General features: G+C 34.0%; 1 protein-coding gene across 1 annotated transcript; it reads left to right on the top strand.

The window, feature by feature from the left end:
* Positions 1–302: 302 nt before the first annotated feature.
* LOC141683834 (mitochondrial Rho GTPase 2-like) lies at positions 303–18878 on the top strand. Its single transcript, XM_074488600.1, has 14 exons — positions 303–699; positions 797–929; positions 1096–1245; positions 1844–2020; positions 2135–2386; positions 11813–11881; positions 12843–12898; positions 13331–13412; positions 13956–14167; positions 14413–14482; positions 17428–17540; positions 17851–18001; positions 18200–18386; positions 18619–18878. Exons 1-14 carry the CDS (start codon positions 497–499, stop codon positions 18690–18692), a joined length of 1929 nt encoding a protein of 642 aa, XP_074344701.1. The 5' UTR covers positions 303–496; the 3' UTR covers positions 18693–18878.
* Positions 18879–19235: the final 357 nt, after the last annotated feature.

Raw genomic sequence — 19235 nt, 5'->3', positions numbered from 1 at the left:
AAATATAATTATAGTATATTCTTCACCTTTATAAAACAATTTTTAATACCCTATTATATCATTTTATTAAATATAAGGTTTTGTTCTTTTCTCCACCTTATGAAAATTTTAAATTAATTATGAATATTATTAATACAAAATTTAAAACTTTTGATAGTAATATCAATAGCTTAATTATTATTTTTGGATATTTTTAATATTAAAATAATTATTAAAAATAAATAAATTACTAGTTACTTGGCCCGAAAGCTAAAATTACTACCAAAATTAACCAACCCCCTCCATAGACTTTTACTCATTTCATTTTCTCTCCCTCTCTGACTCTCTGCATAACCGTGTATACATACAACCTATACACACACAACACGTGCAATCACCTTCTCGTAGCTTCTACCGGTGATATCACATCACACAACACTATGCTCATAAATTAGGGTTTCTTCATCTTCTTCAATCAATTTTACTATCTATCTTAGTTCATTTATTACATATTTCAATGCCACGTGGCTCCGGTGGCCATCGTACCTCCGTCCGTGTCGTCGTCATCGGCGACCGCGGCACCGGCAAATCGAGCTTAATCTCCGCCGCCGCATCGGAATCATTTCCGGATAATGTTCCGTCGGTGTTGCCTCCGACTCGCCTTCCCGCCGATTACTATCCCGATGGCGTTCCGGTCGTTATTGTAGACACTTCATCCAGGTTAGTTTTCGGATTATATATATATATATGTATATTGAGAGTTTGTATGTATAGGTTTTGGATTTGATGATTTTGTTAAATGTTTGTGATTATGTAGTATACAGAATAAGAGTAGAGTTGCTGAAGAATTGCAAAAAGCTGATGCTGTTGTGATTACTTACGCTTGTGATCAGCGTGAAACGCTTACTCGTCTTAGTACTTTTTGGCTTCTCGAGCTCCGTAGATTGGAGGTTAGAGTTTGTTTTACTGTTTCAATGCTAGTTAATTTGTTCTACCAGCAAAATGATTGTTGATGATTATAACATGATTGAGCTAAATTTTGAAGTATTATGATGCAGTTTAAGTTTAAGGTTGCGGTTTTCTCAGTATAGTTAAATTGTTTATTTAATTAAACAGGTAAAGGTACCGGTGATCATAGTTGGTTGCAAGCTGGATATGCGTGATGAGGGTTACCATATCAGTCTAGAGGAGGTTATGGCACCTATTATGCAAAGGTTTCGGGAGATTGAGACTTGTATAGAATGTTCAGCTGCTAACCTTGTGCAGGTGTGTCAGATCAGGTTATATTTCAGTTTGTTGCAATATGTACCGAATTTCAGCTGTTTATCTTGTTCATTATGTTCATTGCGATAATGGATATACTTTTGATCTTAGGTTAGATATTTAGTTATTACTTAATTGTTAAGGAAACAGGCCCTCTTAAATCATCAAATTTTCTCCATCATACAAGACAAAGGGTTGTCTTCTTCTTTTTCATTTCACAACTTTAAGGTTGCATAAAAATAAGATAAAAATGTTGTTCATGCAACCTGTGCCTTTTGAAAAATGAAACTGCTCATACTACTTTCATGCGTGTTCTCGTTATTCGTCTTGACGTTTTGCAAATTATGCTCTCTTTATGCACATTGACTCGTTTAAGAAGCCTTTTGTTCTTCTTTTTCATTTAAGCAGATAACTGTAAATTGAAGATTAGAAACATGTATCTTGTCTTGCACAGCTATACATAATATATATGGTGTAAGGAACTTTACTTCCTGCCATTTTGGGAAGTGACCCTGGCTATCTTCCTTCTTCTATTAAAAATTGTTGTACAGAGTTTGCATAAACCGCAGGATGTAATGTTAGGTTACTTGCATGTTTGTAGGTTCCTGAAGTATTTTATTATGCTCAAAGAGCAGTACTTCATCCAACAGCACCGTTGTTTGATCAAGAAACACAGACCTTGAAACCCCGATGTGTAAGAGCTTTAAAAAGAATATTCATTCTCTGTGACGGTGATGAAGATGATTCCTTAAATGATGCAGAGCTGAATGAATTTCAGGTTGATTTAGATTATTCCCAGCACAATAAAAACAGATCATTAGTATTTTTTTACCACCAGCTATAGAGTTGTAGTAATGTCTGTATTGACCAAATTATAATGTATACTGTACAGGTTAAGTGCTTCAATGCCCCCTTACAGCCTGCTGAAATATTTGGTGTCAAGAAAGTAGTCGAAGAGAAAGTACCTGAGGGTGTCAATGAACTTGGACTTACACTGACAGGTTTTCTTTTTCTCCATGCCCTTTTTATAGAAAAGGGGCGTCTTGAGACAATCTGGACCGTCTTAAGGAAGTTCGGTTATAATGACGAGATAAAGCTCAGGGAGGAATATATTTCGATTCCAATTAAACGAGCTCCTGATCAGGTCCTTGTCTTCTTAAACTAAAACTTGCACCATACGACTATAATTGATATGAAGTATTTTTTTTCTTTGATTGTTCCCCCTTTCCATTTCTATTAATTAGAATCATATAAAGAAATCTATTGTAACATCCCGAATTTCATTTCCCAGCATACTTTAGGTATTACTTGATCTGCCACGTCAAAATTTCATTAACACACCATAACGTACGAAGTTTACCAAACTTATCACATCAGACCAAATTACAATCTTGTTTTAAAAGAAGTAACTAAAATTTTGAAACCAAGTTTAGCTACTAGATGATAGACTATTCTTACTAGTACAAAACAATCAAAATATATGTCAAGTCAATGAGAACTAGCCATCCAAGGTGTTAGTTACACTATTTCATTGCATTTGCATCCGCTTGATCCCTTCCCAACTTTACCAAAAAATATGTTAAAATAGTGAGCGATTATAAATGCTCAGCAAGTACTACTAACCAGTTTTTTAATTTTCAACTTAGATACAAATATTTATTATTATTATGAATAATAAATAGTAAGAGACGATTATAGTAATGAATTAAAACCCCCAAAATTTAAGAATCAAACTACTCCAATTTGATAATACAAATGACAAGAAAGATTACCGATATTTAATGAGGTAATATATCTTCTGAAACTATATTACTCCTTACCCTTAACAAGTATATCCCATCGCTGACCCAGGACGAAAAATCCAAGGCGGGCCAATTGTCAAATTTTTTTTGAATGAAACGGGTGTAAAATTGTATTGGGTAGATAAAAGAGGCTTTTTAACCAAGAGCGTGCAAAAGAGGAAAAGCTTGATAGTGTCCGTGTGTTTCTACCAAAAATCCTAATGCTTAACCACTACACCAGCATATATCTTATGAAGCAAACCTTGAAGCATGGACTCGCAAGTGGGTACTAGTTTGTAACAAATAAACACAATTTTTAAGTATCTTTAATGTTAAAATGATTGTAAAGGGCTAGCTAAGATAAGAAAATAATAATTAATTATATTGCATATCATGTATAAAATATTATAAATTAAATTCATACTAAATTAAAAGTTACCGGTCATTTAAAATTTTGAGTTTTATATCAAGTACTATTTCGAGATACTCGAAAATATAATTAATTATCTTGTCCATCATTTATTATATAATACTTTAAGTTAAATAAATATTAAAATTAAGATTAGTATTTTATTATCTAAGTTTTTAACCGAGTACTCTTTCCGTGTACTTCCCGAGTACTCCGAGTATTCGTTACTCCATGCCTTCGTCGATTCGAACCGAATATCGATTTTTAGAACACTGGTCTTACGTTGATTGAGATAGATGCCTTTATTTGATCTAGCAGCTTCAATACCCAAAAAATATTTGATTGCCCCCGAATCTTTAATCTTAAAATGACCAGCCAAGTGAGCTTTCAAATGAGCAACATAAATCGAATCATTACCAACAACCAAGATATCGTCGACATATACCAGAACAATCATAAAATCGGTAGTATTACCAAGTATAAATAAGTTGTGATCAGAACTAGCTTGAGTAAAACCATAGGCAAGAACAACTGAATGAAATTTACTAAACCATTCACGAGGTGACTGCTTTAAACCATAGAGTAATTTAATCAACCTACAGACCAATAGAACCTTAGAAGAATAATTGGCAAACTCCTGTGTAAGCAGTAGCCTTGAGGTATAGACATTTAACTTCCTCATGAAGATCACTATAGAGGAAAGCATTGGTTACATCGAGCCGAGTAACAGACCAATTATGAATAGCTGCTAACGAAAGTAACACTTGTACTGTGGCCATTTTTGCAACTGGTGCAAACGTCTCGAAATAATCCAACCCCTCTATTTGATTAAACCCACGACAACAAGGCATGCTTTATACCTCCCCACAGTACCATCCTGATTAAAATTTACTTTATACAGCCATTTACAGCTCACAATTCGTTTACTAGATGGAAGAGGCATAATCTTCCATGTTTTATTACTGTCAAGAGCAACAAGCTCTGTTGCCATAGCTTCACACCAGACTAAATACTGACAGGCTGTTTTGTAGGATTGAGGTTCAGGAATATGAGAAATATTAGCAACAAACGCCTGATACTGAGGAGTAAATACAGATAGAGGAGGAAAATCTGTGACAACTGTGACCTTGAAACTCATATTAGCAGGAAGACCAACAAAGTCTTGAAATTTGTTAGGCAAAGATTTGATTCTGGTACTCTGTCTAGGAACAAGAACGCTAGGCGTCACACGGGGTACATGATTAATAGTGTCAGTAACTAGCGGATCACAAGAAGACTCTGTATTATTCGATACAGGAGTGTTGGAGTGATTATCCAAATGTGTAGAATAGAATGGATCCTCAGGAAAAGAAATTTCTGGATTAAACAAATGAGTGGAAGAAACAAGAATAAAAGCAAATGGATACAGATGTTCATAAAATACAACGTCTCTTGAAACAAACACCTTTCGAGTAGCTAAATCCATTACTTATAAGCTTTTTGTGCAAAGGGATAGCCTAAAAATATGCATTTAAGTGCTCGATTCTCAAATTTATCTTTATGCGGTAAGGTGTTAGTGACATAACACAAGGTACCAAAAACACGAACATGGTCATAGTTGGGAGCCTTGAAAAATAAAATATGGTAAGGGGTCAAGCCACGAAGAGTGCCTATGGGAGTTCTGTTTAGTAAATATGTGGCTGTTAAGATGCAGTCTCCCCAGAAAGAAATAGAAAGAGAAGCTTGTAAACGCAAAACGTGAGCTGTATTGAGAAGAGTTTTATGTTTTCTCTCCACAACACCGTTCTGTTGTGGAGTATAGGTACAACCCTTTGATGAATAATACCAAGAAAGGCTAAATGAGACTGAAAGGATGAGTTCAAAACTCTCTGCCATTATCAGTTCGTATTGATTTAATATGACAGGAGAACTGTTTAAGAACGTATGAAATGAAATTGCTGAGTAGCAACTTGACTTTTATCAACAAATAAGAACACCCATGTGGCTCGAGACAGATCTTCAACTATGGTAAAGAAATAACTACAATTTCCATGAGTTTTATACTTGTAGGGTCCCCAAACATCGACATGAATTAATTCAAACAGACTAGAGCTCGAAGTAGTACTATCAGAGAAAGGTGATTTAATTTGTTTTGCCAAATGACATGTGTCACATTCATTAAAACTCACGGAATGATTATACATTGTAGATGGTAAAAACTTCATTGAAGAAACAGATAAGTGTTCTAAACGAGCATGCCATAGTTGAGAAACAGTAGGAGTTTTAACAGTATTACATAAAGAATGAATATGAGTACTGTTATCTAGTGCACTATTTGAAACAGTAGGTAGAGTCTCAGAGCTATGAACAGGATGATGAAGCAGGTACAGTCCATCTTGAAGTTCACCAATCTCTGTGGTCCTCTTGAAGACATGGTCCTGAACATAGCAAGCATCTATAGTGAAAAAGACATTGACAAGAATTTGTGGAAGTAAGTTTTGGAATGGATAACTGATTGTAGTTAAAACTTCGGACATATGCAAACTGAGAGTACCAATATGTGTGACTATTGTATGGTGACCATTAGGCAAATGCAACACAAATTAGTTGTGTGCACATCAGATAATAAATGAAAGTGAGGAGTTATGTGATCTGTGGCACCGGAATCTATAATCCACATATTAACATTCAGTGGCTTTTTATTATGCGTATGACATACAAAATGAATGACATTACCAGCCATGTAAGCAGTGGAAAGCCAATGTTCAAGCCTGAAGTAGAAGCAGCAACATTGCTATTTGTTGCAGACAATTCCTTGAAATTACTCTCTATCATAGACATGAGTTGTTAACATTGAGCATGAGTAAATCCTACAACCTCAGGACCTTTTACTGTAGTTACCGTCAGTATTGCTGTTACCGTCAGTATTGCTGCTGACATTATAGACATGAGACTGTTTAGATTGAGTCTTAGGCCTGGCTTTGGTTTACCATGAAGTCTATGTCATGGAGGATAACCATGAACACAAACATTTGTCTGTAGTATGCCCAGACATCTGACAGAATTCACAAATTGTGGAGCTAAGTCACAGCTTTCTTGCTACCATTTTGCTTGCCATGTTTTGTTAGAATAGGATCCTGACTTTCCACCTTGAGTATCATGATTCTTAACAGATAAAGCCACGTAGTCAGTAATAGAAGTGTTAACTCCCAATTCTCTTTGATTCTCCTCCTGCATTGGGCAGCACTGAGATTTGGAACTAGAGTCATTAACAGCAGATGACCTCTTATCTAGGAAGCACCTACACTGATACGGCGACACGGGATACATGACACGGGACACCGGGATTCGTCAATTATCAAAGTGTCATGGATACAAGACTCGACAAAAAAAAGTAATAAAAATATAAAATATATAAGATTTGTACAAGTCAAATATTGAACAACTTCATTCATAATAATAATAATAGAGTTTTTTTCATAATAAGTGATAAACTACAATAATATCTATTCTACATTTTCATTCAAATGATCATCTTGTATTTTATTGGATAGAAAGGTGAAGAGGGATGTTATAAAAGCTATAAAGACGTGAAATTAGGGTTAATATAAGATGGTTTGGGCTTTTTAAAGATGATTTTGGGATTTTTTTATATGGGCCGAGTTGGTGGGTCGTGTCGGTCGCGTGTCGAACCCGTGTCGCAGCGTCTCGGTCGCCTTTTTCTGTGGCGTGTCGGACACGTACTCGGCCGTGTACGACATGCATACGACAACCTTTTTGTAGTGTCGGTGCTTCCTAGCCTCTTATAGAAGTATATTGCTCACCCAGTCCCATTAGAAATTGAGATAACTTTGTGCTTTTGCTAAAATTATCTAGTTTAGCATTCACATTACAAGACCACTTACCACAATCACAATGTGGAACAGCTGACAGTGCTTATATTCATCACGAAGAGATCTAAACTTGGTGAAATATGCAGATATTGATAAATTTCCCTAACTCAAGTATGCCAATTCCTTTCTCAAATTGTTCAGTTTAGGTACATTTGTCTGTGCAAATCTAATAGCAAAATCATCCCAAATATCTTTGGCAACATTCATACACATTACACTTTGACGAATTTAAGAGGAAATTGTGTTTAAGATCCAGGATATCACAATATCAGCTTTGAGGAAAGTGCAATTTTCATTGATCTAAACCATTCATTGTAGTTTGTTTCTGTCAAGGTGATACTGATTAGGATTAAACCTGGATGATCAGACGGCTATAAGAAGTAGATGAGAGGAGCATATCCTGATGCATTTTCTGCATTTCTTGTTGCAACACTCAGATACGGCAGAGAAGACGTCATTGATGATAGAGTTTAGCTTCAATTTCACCTCGATTTTTCTAGAAAAGGAACTGATCTAATTGTTTATGATGATTTGATAACACAGAGATATGTATAATACAGTGGAATAGTGGAATTAATAGCATGTATTACAGAGATCTAGAGCTACCATGTCAGCTTAATGGAGCTTACTTGAGTTGTTATAAAGCATTCTATATTGAAGAAGAAAAAGAATGTGTATATTATGTATCTTACAGAATAAGCCAAAAATGAAATATACTACTTATCTTGTCTTATACATCACTACATTCCTTCTATATCTAGTATCTGTAACAAACTTTTATATGAGCCGTGCTGGCATTTCGTGAGCTGTCCTTTTTGTCCTTTTGTGGGCTGAGTCTCAATATTATTTACATCTTTATTTAAAGCAGTTATAAATATATATATACACATACATATACATACATATATTATATGTATGTAAATGGATGTATGTATATATGGGATTATGTAGATATATCATATTGATATATATATATGTAAATATACACACAGACACATACATATAAATATGTGTGAGAAGAATGATGAAAAACATAGATAGGATACAAAAGATCAGAAAATTGATAGCAGGGTAAAATCAGATTTTTTTAGACTTTTATGAGGTGGGGCGAGTCTCTAGGCCGAGTCGGTCGCGTGTCCGTCTCCTGTCGCAGCCGTGTATCCTGTCGTTTGCATGTTGATACGCCACATCGGATACAACTTAGGCACTGATACTGTGTTGGCCATGTCGGCTGTGTCCGACAAGCATACAACAACCTTTTTGCCGTGTCCGTGCTTCGTACTGTAAAACAGTATACATTTTACTAAATTTGAGATTATGGCCCAAGTTTAGGTCCACTTCTTCCTATAGAGCTCCATGTTGCATGCAGTGTTATTGTTGGTTACTCCCAACTAGAGCCGGCCAAACGGGCGGTTTGACTCGGCACGCTCGTGAATCGGCTCGCCAAAAACTCGTATAACTCGGCTCGTGACGTGCCGGTTCATAATTCGGCACAAACCGTATATTAAAACGAGCCGAGCACGAACTGGATTGTGTTGAACCGGAACCGGCCCGGAACCGGCATGCGGTTTTCAACCGGCACGCACAACTCGAACGGTCCCGCCTAATTCGTATGTCTTACATTTTTTTAATGTGTTATTTCAATTTTCTAATTTGAAAAACTTTTAAAAATATATAAAATGTTATAAATTTTATTAATTAATAATCATTCATATATATATTTGTTGGTTTTAAAAAAAGGGAACTAAAATATGAAAAAGCACCCGAATTATTTACCAAAAAAAAGAGGCACTACTGTTTTTTTTTTAAAACATTTGTAAAAAAAACAGTAAATTCAACAGCCCGCCAATTCATGAACCGCTCGGCACGGACGAATAATTCAGCCCGCGAGTTGCTCTCACGCGCCAACAACAACCTCATCCTCTCCTCTCACCTGCTTCAAATCCAACAACAAATGGTCACCTGCTTGCTTTACTTGCAAAACTAAACCGCCTAATTCTCCTCCTGAACCGTTTGATTCGCCTAACCGTTTAACTCGCCTGAACCGCATGCCGTTTACGAGTTAATGTTTTCTCTTCACGGCCGTTCACGAGTTCAGTAGTAACCAAACCGGCCCGTCAAAAATTTGGCCCGGCACGGTCGGCCCGCTCATTTGGCCGGTTCTACTCCCAACCAATATAGCCTCATTTTGCTGAAACCAAAATATGCAACTTAGTAGCGATCTCCCTCCGTTAGTAGGGGTTGTCTAATTTAAGTAAAATGGGTGTTAATATTTAATTTAAGTTATTTATGTTAATCTCTGTATAAAGTTCATTTAGATTATATAAAAAGCGTTTACTCACTTGAGGTTAGAACAATATCTAGTATAATATAGAAGTGTGTTCTTGTAAATGCAGGGGGGAGATATTTACAAATTTATCACTCTATTTTTAATGTAAAATTAGCTCATCTTGGGAAACCGGTTTTCTCTATATAAGTCGTGCTTGGCACGGACTATAGCTGTATGCCGTATGCTAGTGTATAACAATGTGTAAATAAAAATTGTGTTAAGTATTTATAGAAATGAACTTTTCCACAAGTAATAAAATAGCGTCTTAATTATAAAATATTTAGCGATAAAATTAAAGGGCCATCTTCTTGGCGAAATTATACCAAGTGCATCACAAGAAGATGAAAAATGGGAAGGGATAGTAGACTTGCCTCGAATGCTCTTTTGTACTGTTTAAGCTATATATAAGTTGTCTCCAACTCCAGTATACCCTTAACAAATATACAAAAATATGATTTAGTTTCAAGTTTTGGATTAGAATAACCACCTGGAACATTTTTGTTAAGAACATCTTATTGTTAGATCTTCCTTGGGTATAAATTATTTTACTATGCCATTTCTCATACTTTAAACACTTTAAACTAACACATAATTTACATTATTCTCTTGTATAAACAAATTTATGTAATTACTCAATAGAGCTCTAAGCTCTAACTTGGGATATGTAATCTAGTATTAATGCCTTCTACTGAAATTACAGTAATACTACTTATAATAATTATACTTCCAAAAAATGACTGTATTCTAGTGACTCACATAAAACTCACATGTAAAGCAGAATTAGATTCTTAATTTGAGAATTTATCCCTTTCTTGAAGAATAATACTACTTTGTCGCGTTACTAATCCAACTTGTACTTTGAAATAAAGAAACACAATTGAGTGAATTTCTAAATACCTTACTTAGCAAACTTTTTTTGATCACTGCAGACTTATTCCCTCCCTCCCCAGTGTATCAGTTTAAGAGACCCTATTCTTACCCTTTCGGCCTTTCCTTCTACTTTTAACTTATTATATAGCTGTAAAATTTTATTATTATTTAATTATAATTATAAAAATGAATTGATCATCTAACTTATTCTCCTAATGACACCCGTGATGCATAATTTCAAGCGTTACTCTATAAATACTAAACTTGCTAGTGATGATTTATTAACGTATGTCCCGCTCAAGAATAATATTATACATTATACTGACACCAAGAACTTATATATATATATATATATATATATTCCCAGGAGTTTCCCAATACTAAAAATTTATTGTATTGATGTATCCTTATGCTTTGCAACTAAATTTAATACTTCCTCTGTCCCGATTATAATTCATTTTTTAATCAAGGAACAATTATGTAAGCCAAAATTTGCTCTATCCTTAGCGAGAGATTTCTTTTTGAGAGAAAAGAAGGGATGAGATGCGGGAAAGAGAAGCATCCTTCCATATTGATAGAGTAGAATTTTAACCTTAAGTTGATTTAATTCTGCTGCTTTTTTTTTTCTTATGTCTATAAAAATTAATGATATTGTTATATGAAGTTCTGAGCCTTATATGTATGGATGTTGCATACCGACATATGATTTTGTGTAAGCATGCTATTGGTGAATTAAAGATTGAATCAATTTCAGTCGTTCTTGCTTTACGATTCTACTTCACTTGTTTATTAAATGACAGTATAAGCTGTACTCATCATACTGAACTTACAAAAGGTAAGATGATATATGTTTAGTAGGTGTCAGTTACGAATTTATGATTTTTTGTTTCACTGTATTGGTAACAGTCAGTTTGAGTGAGTGTTTACTTGTGCGGAAGCCTCTAAATTGTTATTTAGAATTTCCGAACTAATAATGAACTGCTGAATATTCGTTTTACTTTTTAATGTGCAGTGTTGCTTTTCTATATGCATCGAGATTTTTTTAATGTGGATAAATTGGTATGCTATGTCTGAGCAGCAATAGTTGTAGAATCGGTTATACTTAAAAGTGATGTTGAACCTGATCTGTGTATATTGATAATATCTGTTATAGTGTCATGCATATCTGGTTCTGTTAGCAACCAGGGAACACTGATATCTGAATATAAACTCAGACGTACATTATATGTTACGCATTTTATTCAATACTAATATAATATATGCCATGCCATCCCACTGTTTTTTTAATGTATGTTTCATCTTTTTACAGAGTATGGAGCTAACAGGTGAAGCCTTGGAATTTCTGAAAGGAGTCTTCAGTATGTTTGACATTGATAATGTATGTGTTCTTTTTGTAAATTAATTTTTTAAGTCATGTGATTGATTACTTCATAGTTTCATCAAATGCAATTTTTTTGGTGTAGAGCTTAATATTTCATTACTGCGACCTGCACATGTATGGCTGCATTAGTCAGCTTCCTAGATAACAGGAAGTAAACTTGAATGGGGTTTGGCATACCTTGAGTTCAACATTTTTTTATAGGTTTTTTTATGATCATTGACATATACAACACACTGTTACGCCCCATGTTCGGTGTAACTAGACCAATGACTTACAATCTTTTACACAAGTAGTAGCAGACTGTGAGCGGGAAAACTAGTTTAGTCTAACTTATGAGTACTATATTCTTTTGTTTTGGTGATCCAATGGTTAGTTTCAGTCAATGGTCGAAGTGTGTTTAACCCTGGGGTCAAAGACGGTGCTGTAGAGTGATCATATTATTTGTCACTGTAAGACGTAGTAGCCATTAGTTAAATATAATTTGTCTTAATTGAATGTTTTCAATCTATGAGTGGTTTAGTCCAAATTTATGGGTTGAATCATTTGGATAATCTTTAGGCTTAATGTTGAAATTTTTGTTATTGTTCAGCTGAATAAATAAATAATCCAAACAATTTAAATATCTGAACGATTTAGCATAGGCTGATTATGAACCATTATAGTGTAAAGGAATGACCTCTAGATGTCCTAATGTATATGCCATCACGATCATTCTTTGAAATATAGTTGCCTTTCATATAGATGGAGGGATGATAAGGGGGATGTTTAACTGATTAAAATAGTGATGTATAAGACCTGGTTCTAATGCAGGCAAGTAAAATTTGTCGGAGCTGATCACTTTTCAGTTGCGGCTATGAATATTATCTTTAGCAAAGTTTTCTTTCCATTTTTTTACTTTTAAAGTTGAATGTGATTTTCAATATTTCGAAATAATTTACTACAACTTTGTATTATATAGGATGGAGCTCTACGATATTCTGAGCTGGATGATCTATTTTCAACAGCCCCTGAGAGGTAATGCTGTTCTGGTCCTGCAAGTGATGTAAATCTTATTCATAGAATTATGTTTTTACCTGTACTGATGATTACAACATATTTGACCCAGCAATAGATGTGATCTTGCCCATAGAATTATGTATTTATGTGTACTAATAATTACAACACATCGTAATCTCATATACCATTATCTTATATACCATTATCTTTTCTCCTTTTCTGAAGAACTACAGGCTGTTCCGTGTTGTGTATAATTGACTATCGGTAACCTTATTGCCAGTAATCCATAATTGCTAATAGCTATCTATAAATACAGTCTTTTCGTGTATCACGATGTGGTGGTGTTAGCTTGTGTGCTCTATCTGATGCCAGTGATCTTACTCTGGCCACTTAATTTTACTCTTAAATGCATATATACTTACACATTCTGTTTTTTCTTCTCAACTTTAGCCCTTGGGAGGAAGCTCCATATAAAGATGCAGTAGAGAAAACTGCACTAGATCATTTATCTCTTTCAGGGTTCCTATCACAGGTCTGTATGCATATTTGATTTTTAGAACTTTTGTTGTATATTCTACTCCTACTAGATGTGGTGCTACTTTTTAGAATGATAATTACAATTAGTGCTTCCTCTATTCCACAAGTAGATTTTCAGTTTTGGGTTAATTTATGGACTGTAAGCTAAAATGTTATGTCCCAGTCTTTTACTCATAATGCTGCTAGGCTGACCATTCATTAGGTTTAAGGTAATTATGACCTAAAAATGTATCCATAACATTTGCAAGAATTGCATGAGGATCTTTGGATGATGCAAGTAATATCAATTTTTTATTGCAGGACATCCATGTTGTGTAGTTTTAATTCTTGTCTTGAGAAGAGCTTTATTTAATGATTCAGCTTCTTAAATAGGTTCGAAAGATTTTAGAGTGCTAGTATATATTTTTTGGTTTGGTGCTATTATATAAGTCATGCCTTTTCATTGGCTAGTGTCTCAATTTAGAGTAAGAACATGTTATCATTTGGGCATTTCATATCTGTCTTTTGTTATAGTGCATGTTTGAATCTGTGATTGCAGTGGGATTTTATGACTTTAATGGACCCGTCTCGAAGCTTGGCAAATTTGATATACCTTGGATACAATAGTGATCCTGCATTAGCACTACGTCTTACTAGGAGAAGATTGTTAGACCGCAAGAAAAAACAAACAGAAAGAAATGTTTTCAAATGCCTTGTTTTTGGACCTAAAAAAGCTGGAAAGACTGCACTGTTGAAGTCATTCATTGGCAGGTATATTTTGGAAATGAAATGCAAGTTTGTTCAAATCAACTGTTATTAGTTAGATACTATGATCTATAAATCCTTCCTATTGTTTGCTACTTTCTTCACAGTGCAGTAGCACCGTCTTCCTTCCCCTCTCTTGCCCCCAAATAACGAGAAAGAATCAACACATATGCATGTGTATACTATACACTCTTTTATGTTTGCCATGAGAATGAATAAAATGAAAATCAAATTTCAAATTTCAAATGCAGGCCCTATTCAGAACATTATTTTCCAACTAGTGCTGGGAGTTATGCAGTGAATCGCGTGGACCGCCTCAGGGTGAGCATTTGCATGAAAACATGTTTATGACTGTATGAAATAGTAATATAATAGTGATTGATGCACTTAATAAAAATATGGCAACGTAATTGAGTTGTCATATTATGTTCTTTTAGAAAAGAAATTGGGTTGAATTACACTTTTGCTAACTGGACTCGGGGTAACTGATAAAGTATAGCTAACTGAATAAGTATAGCTTTTCAGTTGTACTAAAAAAATGTGCCAACTGTTTGATCATACTTCTAGGGGTCAGATGTCACTTTCTTGTCATTCGTAGTATCTTCAGTCTCTTCTGTCACATAAATTGTCTCTTCCGTCACTTAAGGTGTGACGACCCTACTTTCGAACTATTAACTGGGACTTAAATATTAAACTAAAACTTCAAATACTACAATGTTGTGTTTGGTTGGGATGAATGAAGATGGAAGGAATGGAATGAAATTTAAACTATAATATATGTAATTATTCTCTTTTTTAATTATTTCCAATATTCTATTCATAACAACATAAAGTAGAGCTCAAGCACCCATTCTCTTCACAATTTCAGAATTTCTATCATAACAAATTTGCACTCAACCAAATTTTTTTCTAATCTTCTCTCCAAACTCCATTATTACCCATTAATTTTACTCATTCCATTCTGTTCTCCCCAACCAAACACAACATTAATACTTAAAAAAATAAGTTTCAAATGTCAATAAAATTCTAAAATCTGAAAATAAAACAGAACCATCTAGTCGAAAATAAAGACAAATCCAAGGTGACGCGGGTCCAAAATCAAAACTCTATCACTAAACATTACTTCAAGTAACCTCAAACCGAATCTATTTTGATATATATCCAAAAGCCAAGTACGTGGAAATTTGCACGTAAAGAGCTATACAGCCCAAGATTAAAACAATTCGACAATTAATGGATCAATAAATTCATAATTTTCATAGAGCCAGTATCATTGTTCAAAATCAAAAGTTCAAACCATATAAGTTAATTTTAGAGCTAGCTAATACCATAAATACCCGTTGTCTGTTGACACGATATCGTAGGTTCTTAGTTTTTCATTTGTCAATAATGCGCCTCTTACTAAGATCTTGCTCGTGAGTTTTTATTAGGGAAGGAAGTGATAAGGAGGTAAAGTATTTTCATCCCATTTTTGGGATGAAAGTTTTGGAGTGAAAGTATGTAAAATTTACATTAATCACCACTTGCTTTCTTTCCTTTTAAAAATTCGGGAAGACGATTAGGAATGAAACTATACTTGTTTTCCATCCTTTTTAAAACTCGGGAGCAAGGGGTAAGGCATTGTTGTTATCCCTTGCTCCTGAGTTTTTAAAGGGAAAGAAGCAAGTGATAGTGAGGTAAAATACTTTCATCCCATTTTTTGAGTGAGTTTTGGAGTGAAAATTTATCAAATTTGTATTCATTACACTTGCTTTCACTCCTTTTAAAAACTCGGGAGTAAGGGATAAAAGTTTTAGAGTGAAAGTATGTTAAATTTGAATTGATCACCACTTGCTTTTGTTCGTTTTAAAAACTCGGGAGGACAATTATGAGTGAAAGTGAAATAATTTTACTTGCCTTTCACTTGCTTTCCACCATTTTTAAAACTCGGGAGAAAGGTGGAAGGTATCATAGAGTGTGGAACCTTGAAGCTATCATAAATGACACTTCTTAGTAAAGCATCATAGGTGAGTTGCGGAACTATACACAATTAATGACGGTTCTTAAGTCAACAATTCATATATCTAAAACAGTATACTTGATCCATAATTTAAAAATAGAAACAGTGTAAAATTATTTAAAATATTTCAAAATAAAAATAGAAGTACGAAATATTAACTTACCTTAACAATGATCAATTGGTCACTGATTTCACAATAACAAATTAAATTTAAACAAATATTTAATATAAAAAAACAGATGCAAATATAATTATTAATCCCTGACCTCAAACAAAACTCAAGTCGGTAAGTTTATGTAAGCGCATTTACATGACCTGTATTAAACTGTAGCTAATATAATGTTATACCAGACATCGACAACTACTACATATATATAAATAAGGTACGAGTCTAATTTAAAGCCAGAGGCATGTAACTACACCTATTTATTACAAATACTTGGCCGAAACATCATGAGATAATTATTAAATATACTTATAAAAATACACATAACTTCATTCTTTTCAATAAAGAGAACAACTATCGCGAATGCATTATTATTAACACATGTAATAAAATAAAGGCCTACTTAACTCACAAAAGAATTAATGCAATTTTTTCAATCTTATCAGTTTATGGCATTTTATCACGTAGCGTGTTATTTGAAGGGGAAAAGGAGTCGTTAAATTAACACCTTTGTTAGCATCTTAGCTATCCCTGCATTGAAGATGTTATTATAACTTCTTCAGTGACATTTAAATAAATGAAAACATGCTTTATTGATTATAAATGCCTAAAAATTATAAGATAGATGTGTACTGACCATTACAAAGCTATGCAACAAAACTGAACAAGTGCAGGAGTGAATTACTAGCCATGGAAGCTTCTTAAATGATAAAGGACGACTCATTCTTTTAACAAAACACACATATACCATACATGCACATGAAATTATTTTCTTTTTAAAACCAAACCTATAACTTTTTAAAAAAAAATCTATTTGAATATTTTAAATCACTAGAACTACATTTTTTTCTAATAAAAAAATACAGATTATCACATTAACAACCATTTCTTTGATCTGCATATTAAATATTTAATGATAGTTGATAAATGAAAGATCTTCTTTATTATATTTTACCTGCATTGCTCATGGCTGCTGCCACAGCTACAATTCTAACTCTTCTAAACCAAAATGTTGTTTATGAGAACTCTATATTTCTGTATCTGATTATTTTTAAGTTCATTTATATGACTACATGATTGATGGATTTATTCTTGTTGTAGGGAAATAAGAAGACCCTTATATTGCAGGAGATTCCAGAAGATGGAGTTAAAAAGTTTCTGTCTAATAAAGAGTGTTTGGCGGCTACTGATGTAGCAGTCTTTTTGTATGACAGGTCGGTATGATGTTTTGTCCTTTAGATGTAGGAAATTTAAGAGCGAATATATATATATATATATATATATATATATATATATGAAAACTCTGAGTTTAGATATGTGGCTACAGATTGAGCTTGCCCTTATCTTTGTCGGTTGTCAAACTTGTATTAGTTTTAATTGATTTTCATTTAGTATTATGCAATGACTTGTAAGGTTATTTCAGTCAATAAGAAGCAATGTCAACCTTACAGTCATTTGTTGATCCAACAACACTCATAAATCACTCTGCTTCTTTACCTACATAACTTATATTTCATATTGTAGCTCGGATGAATATTCTATGAAAAGAGCAGCAGAGTTACTTGTGCTAGTGGCCCGGCGAGGAGAAGAAAGTGGTTTTGGGATACCTTGCCTTTTTATTGCAGCTAAAGATGATCTAGATTCGTATCCAATGGCAATAAAAGATTCGGAGATGGTAATTACTGAACTCTGTGTATCAAGAGGTGGTGTTCTGTATATATATAAAGTTATGTTCTTGTTCGCACTATCCTGTTATATGGATTTTTTTAGTAAAAAACACTAATGAAGAGGAAGAAAGATGAAAGCCAAGATAACTTGATATGTATATCAATATGACTGAATTTAACTTTCAGAATGCAATTATTTCTTTCAGATTTGTCAGGATATGGGTATACATGCACCAATAAGTGTCAGCGTAAAGGACGGGGATATGAACAACTTGTTCTATAGAATCGTCAATGCGGCCGAACAACCTCATGTTGGTGTTCCTGAAACTGAGATTGGGAAGTACAAGAAGCGAAACCGTCAGATTGTAAATAATTCTCTAGTGTTCGTCTCAGGTATTATAAGACTCTGTTTTTCAGTGGGCCCCATATTTTTAGTCTTTGAACTCATATATGCATGTTAAACTGAAAGATATATTTTCTACTGATTTATATTAATACAGGCCTTGTAATCACAAAGTTTATTAAAACTACCACTACATAACTTGCATTGTCATTACTAAAGTTCACATTTCTGTCAACTATAATAGTTTTTTCTTTCTTAAATTTTCTTTTGTCTACCATGCAGTGAGTGCTGCTGTCACCGTGGTTGCACTGGCAGCTTATCGTGCCTATGCTGCAAGGAAAAATGCCTCCAGTTAGATGGAATAATTTTTTTGAGCTTGTTACATAGCATAACAGTTTGAAGTTGTGTTCATAAACGTACTCAAGATAATTCTTGTATACAGGAAAAAGTTACAGTTTCTATTGAAAGGCTAAAGATAAAGTTTTTTTTTCATGTATTCGCACTACTAATTTATTTTAGAAAGTCTGGGAAATATTAAAGCACCTTGTTTGCAGTTGATTTTTGCCGGGTTCAGTTTGTTGAAAATATAGGGTATACATGCCATTGGCAATTTAGCGAGACCAGTTCCTGTACTCCTATTCTCAGCTCTGAGGTACCAGGATTTTGTTATTGCAAACGCCGAGAGGATCTTCTAAGTTCCAGTCAAGAAAAATAAAACTAAATGGGCTGCACCCTTTATTTTTCTTTCCCTTCATAACTTCCGACCTAGATCTAGGTAAAATGTTACAGTTAATCTTCTGAATAGGCGGAAAGTTCAGAACAAGGTAGCCTTATATACCAGACAAAATATATTCATCAAATGTTTCTGATCCCAGCCAAGTTTCTGTCAAGCCACTAAA

This window comes from Apium graveolens, chromosome 9, assembly GCF_009905375.1.
Source record: "Apium graveolens cultivar Ventura chromosome 9, ASM990537v1, whole genome shotgun sequence".
Lineage (NCBI taxonomy): Eukaryota > Viridiplantae > Streptophyta > Magnoliopsida > Apiales > Apiaceae > Apium > Apium graveolens.
This window is presented reverse-complemented; position numbering and strand designations above follow the sequence as displayed.

Excerpts from the sequence above, each read along its gene's own strand:
- LOC141683834 (XM_074488600.1), top strand. The coding sequence starts at position 497 with ATGCCACGTGGCTCCGGTGGCCATCGTACCTCCGTCCGTGTCGTCGTC. Across the intron at positions 930-1,095 it reads TCGAGCTCCGTAGATTGGAG|GTAAAGGTACCGGTGATCAT; the intron begins GTTAGAGTTTGT and ends TTAATTAAACAG. Across the intron at positions 13,413-13,955 it reads TTTCAGGGTTCCTATCACAG|TGGGATTTTATGACTTTAAT; the intron begins GTCTGTATGCAT and ends CTGTGATTGCAG.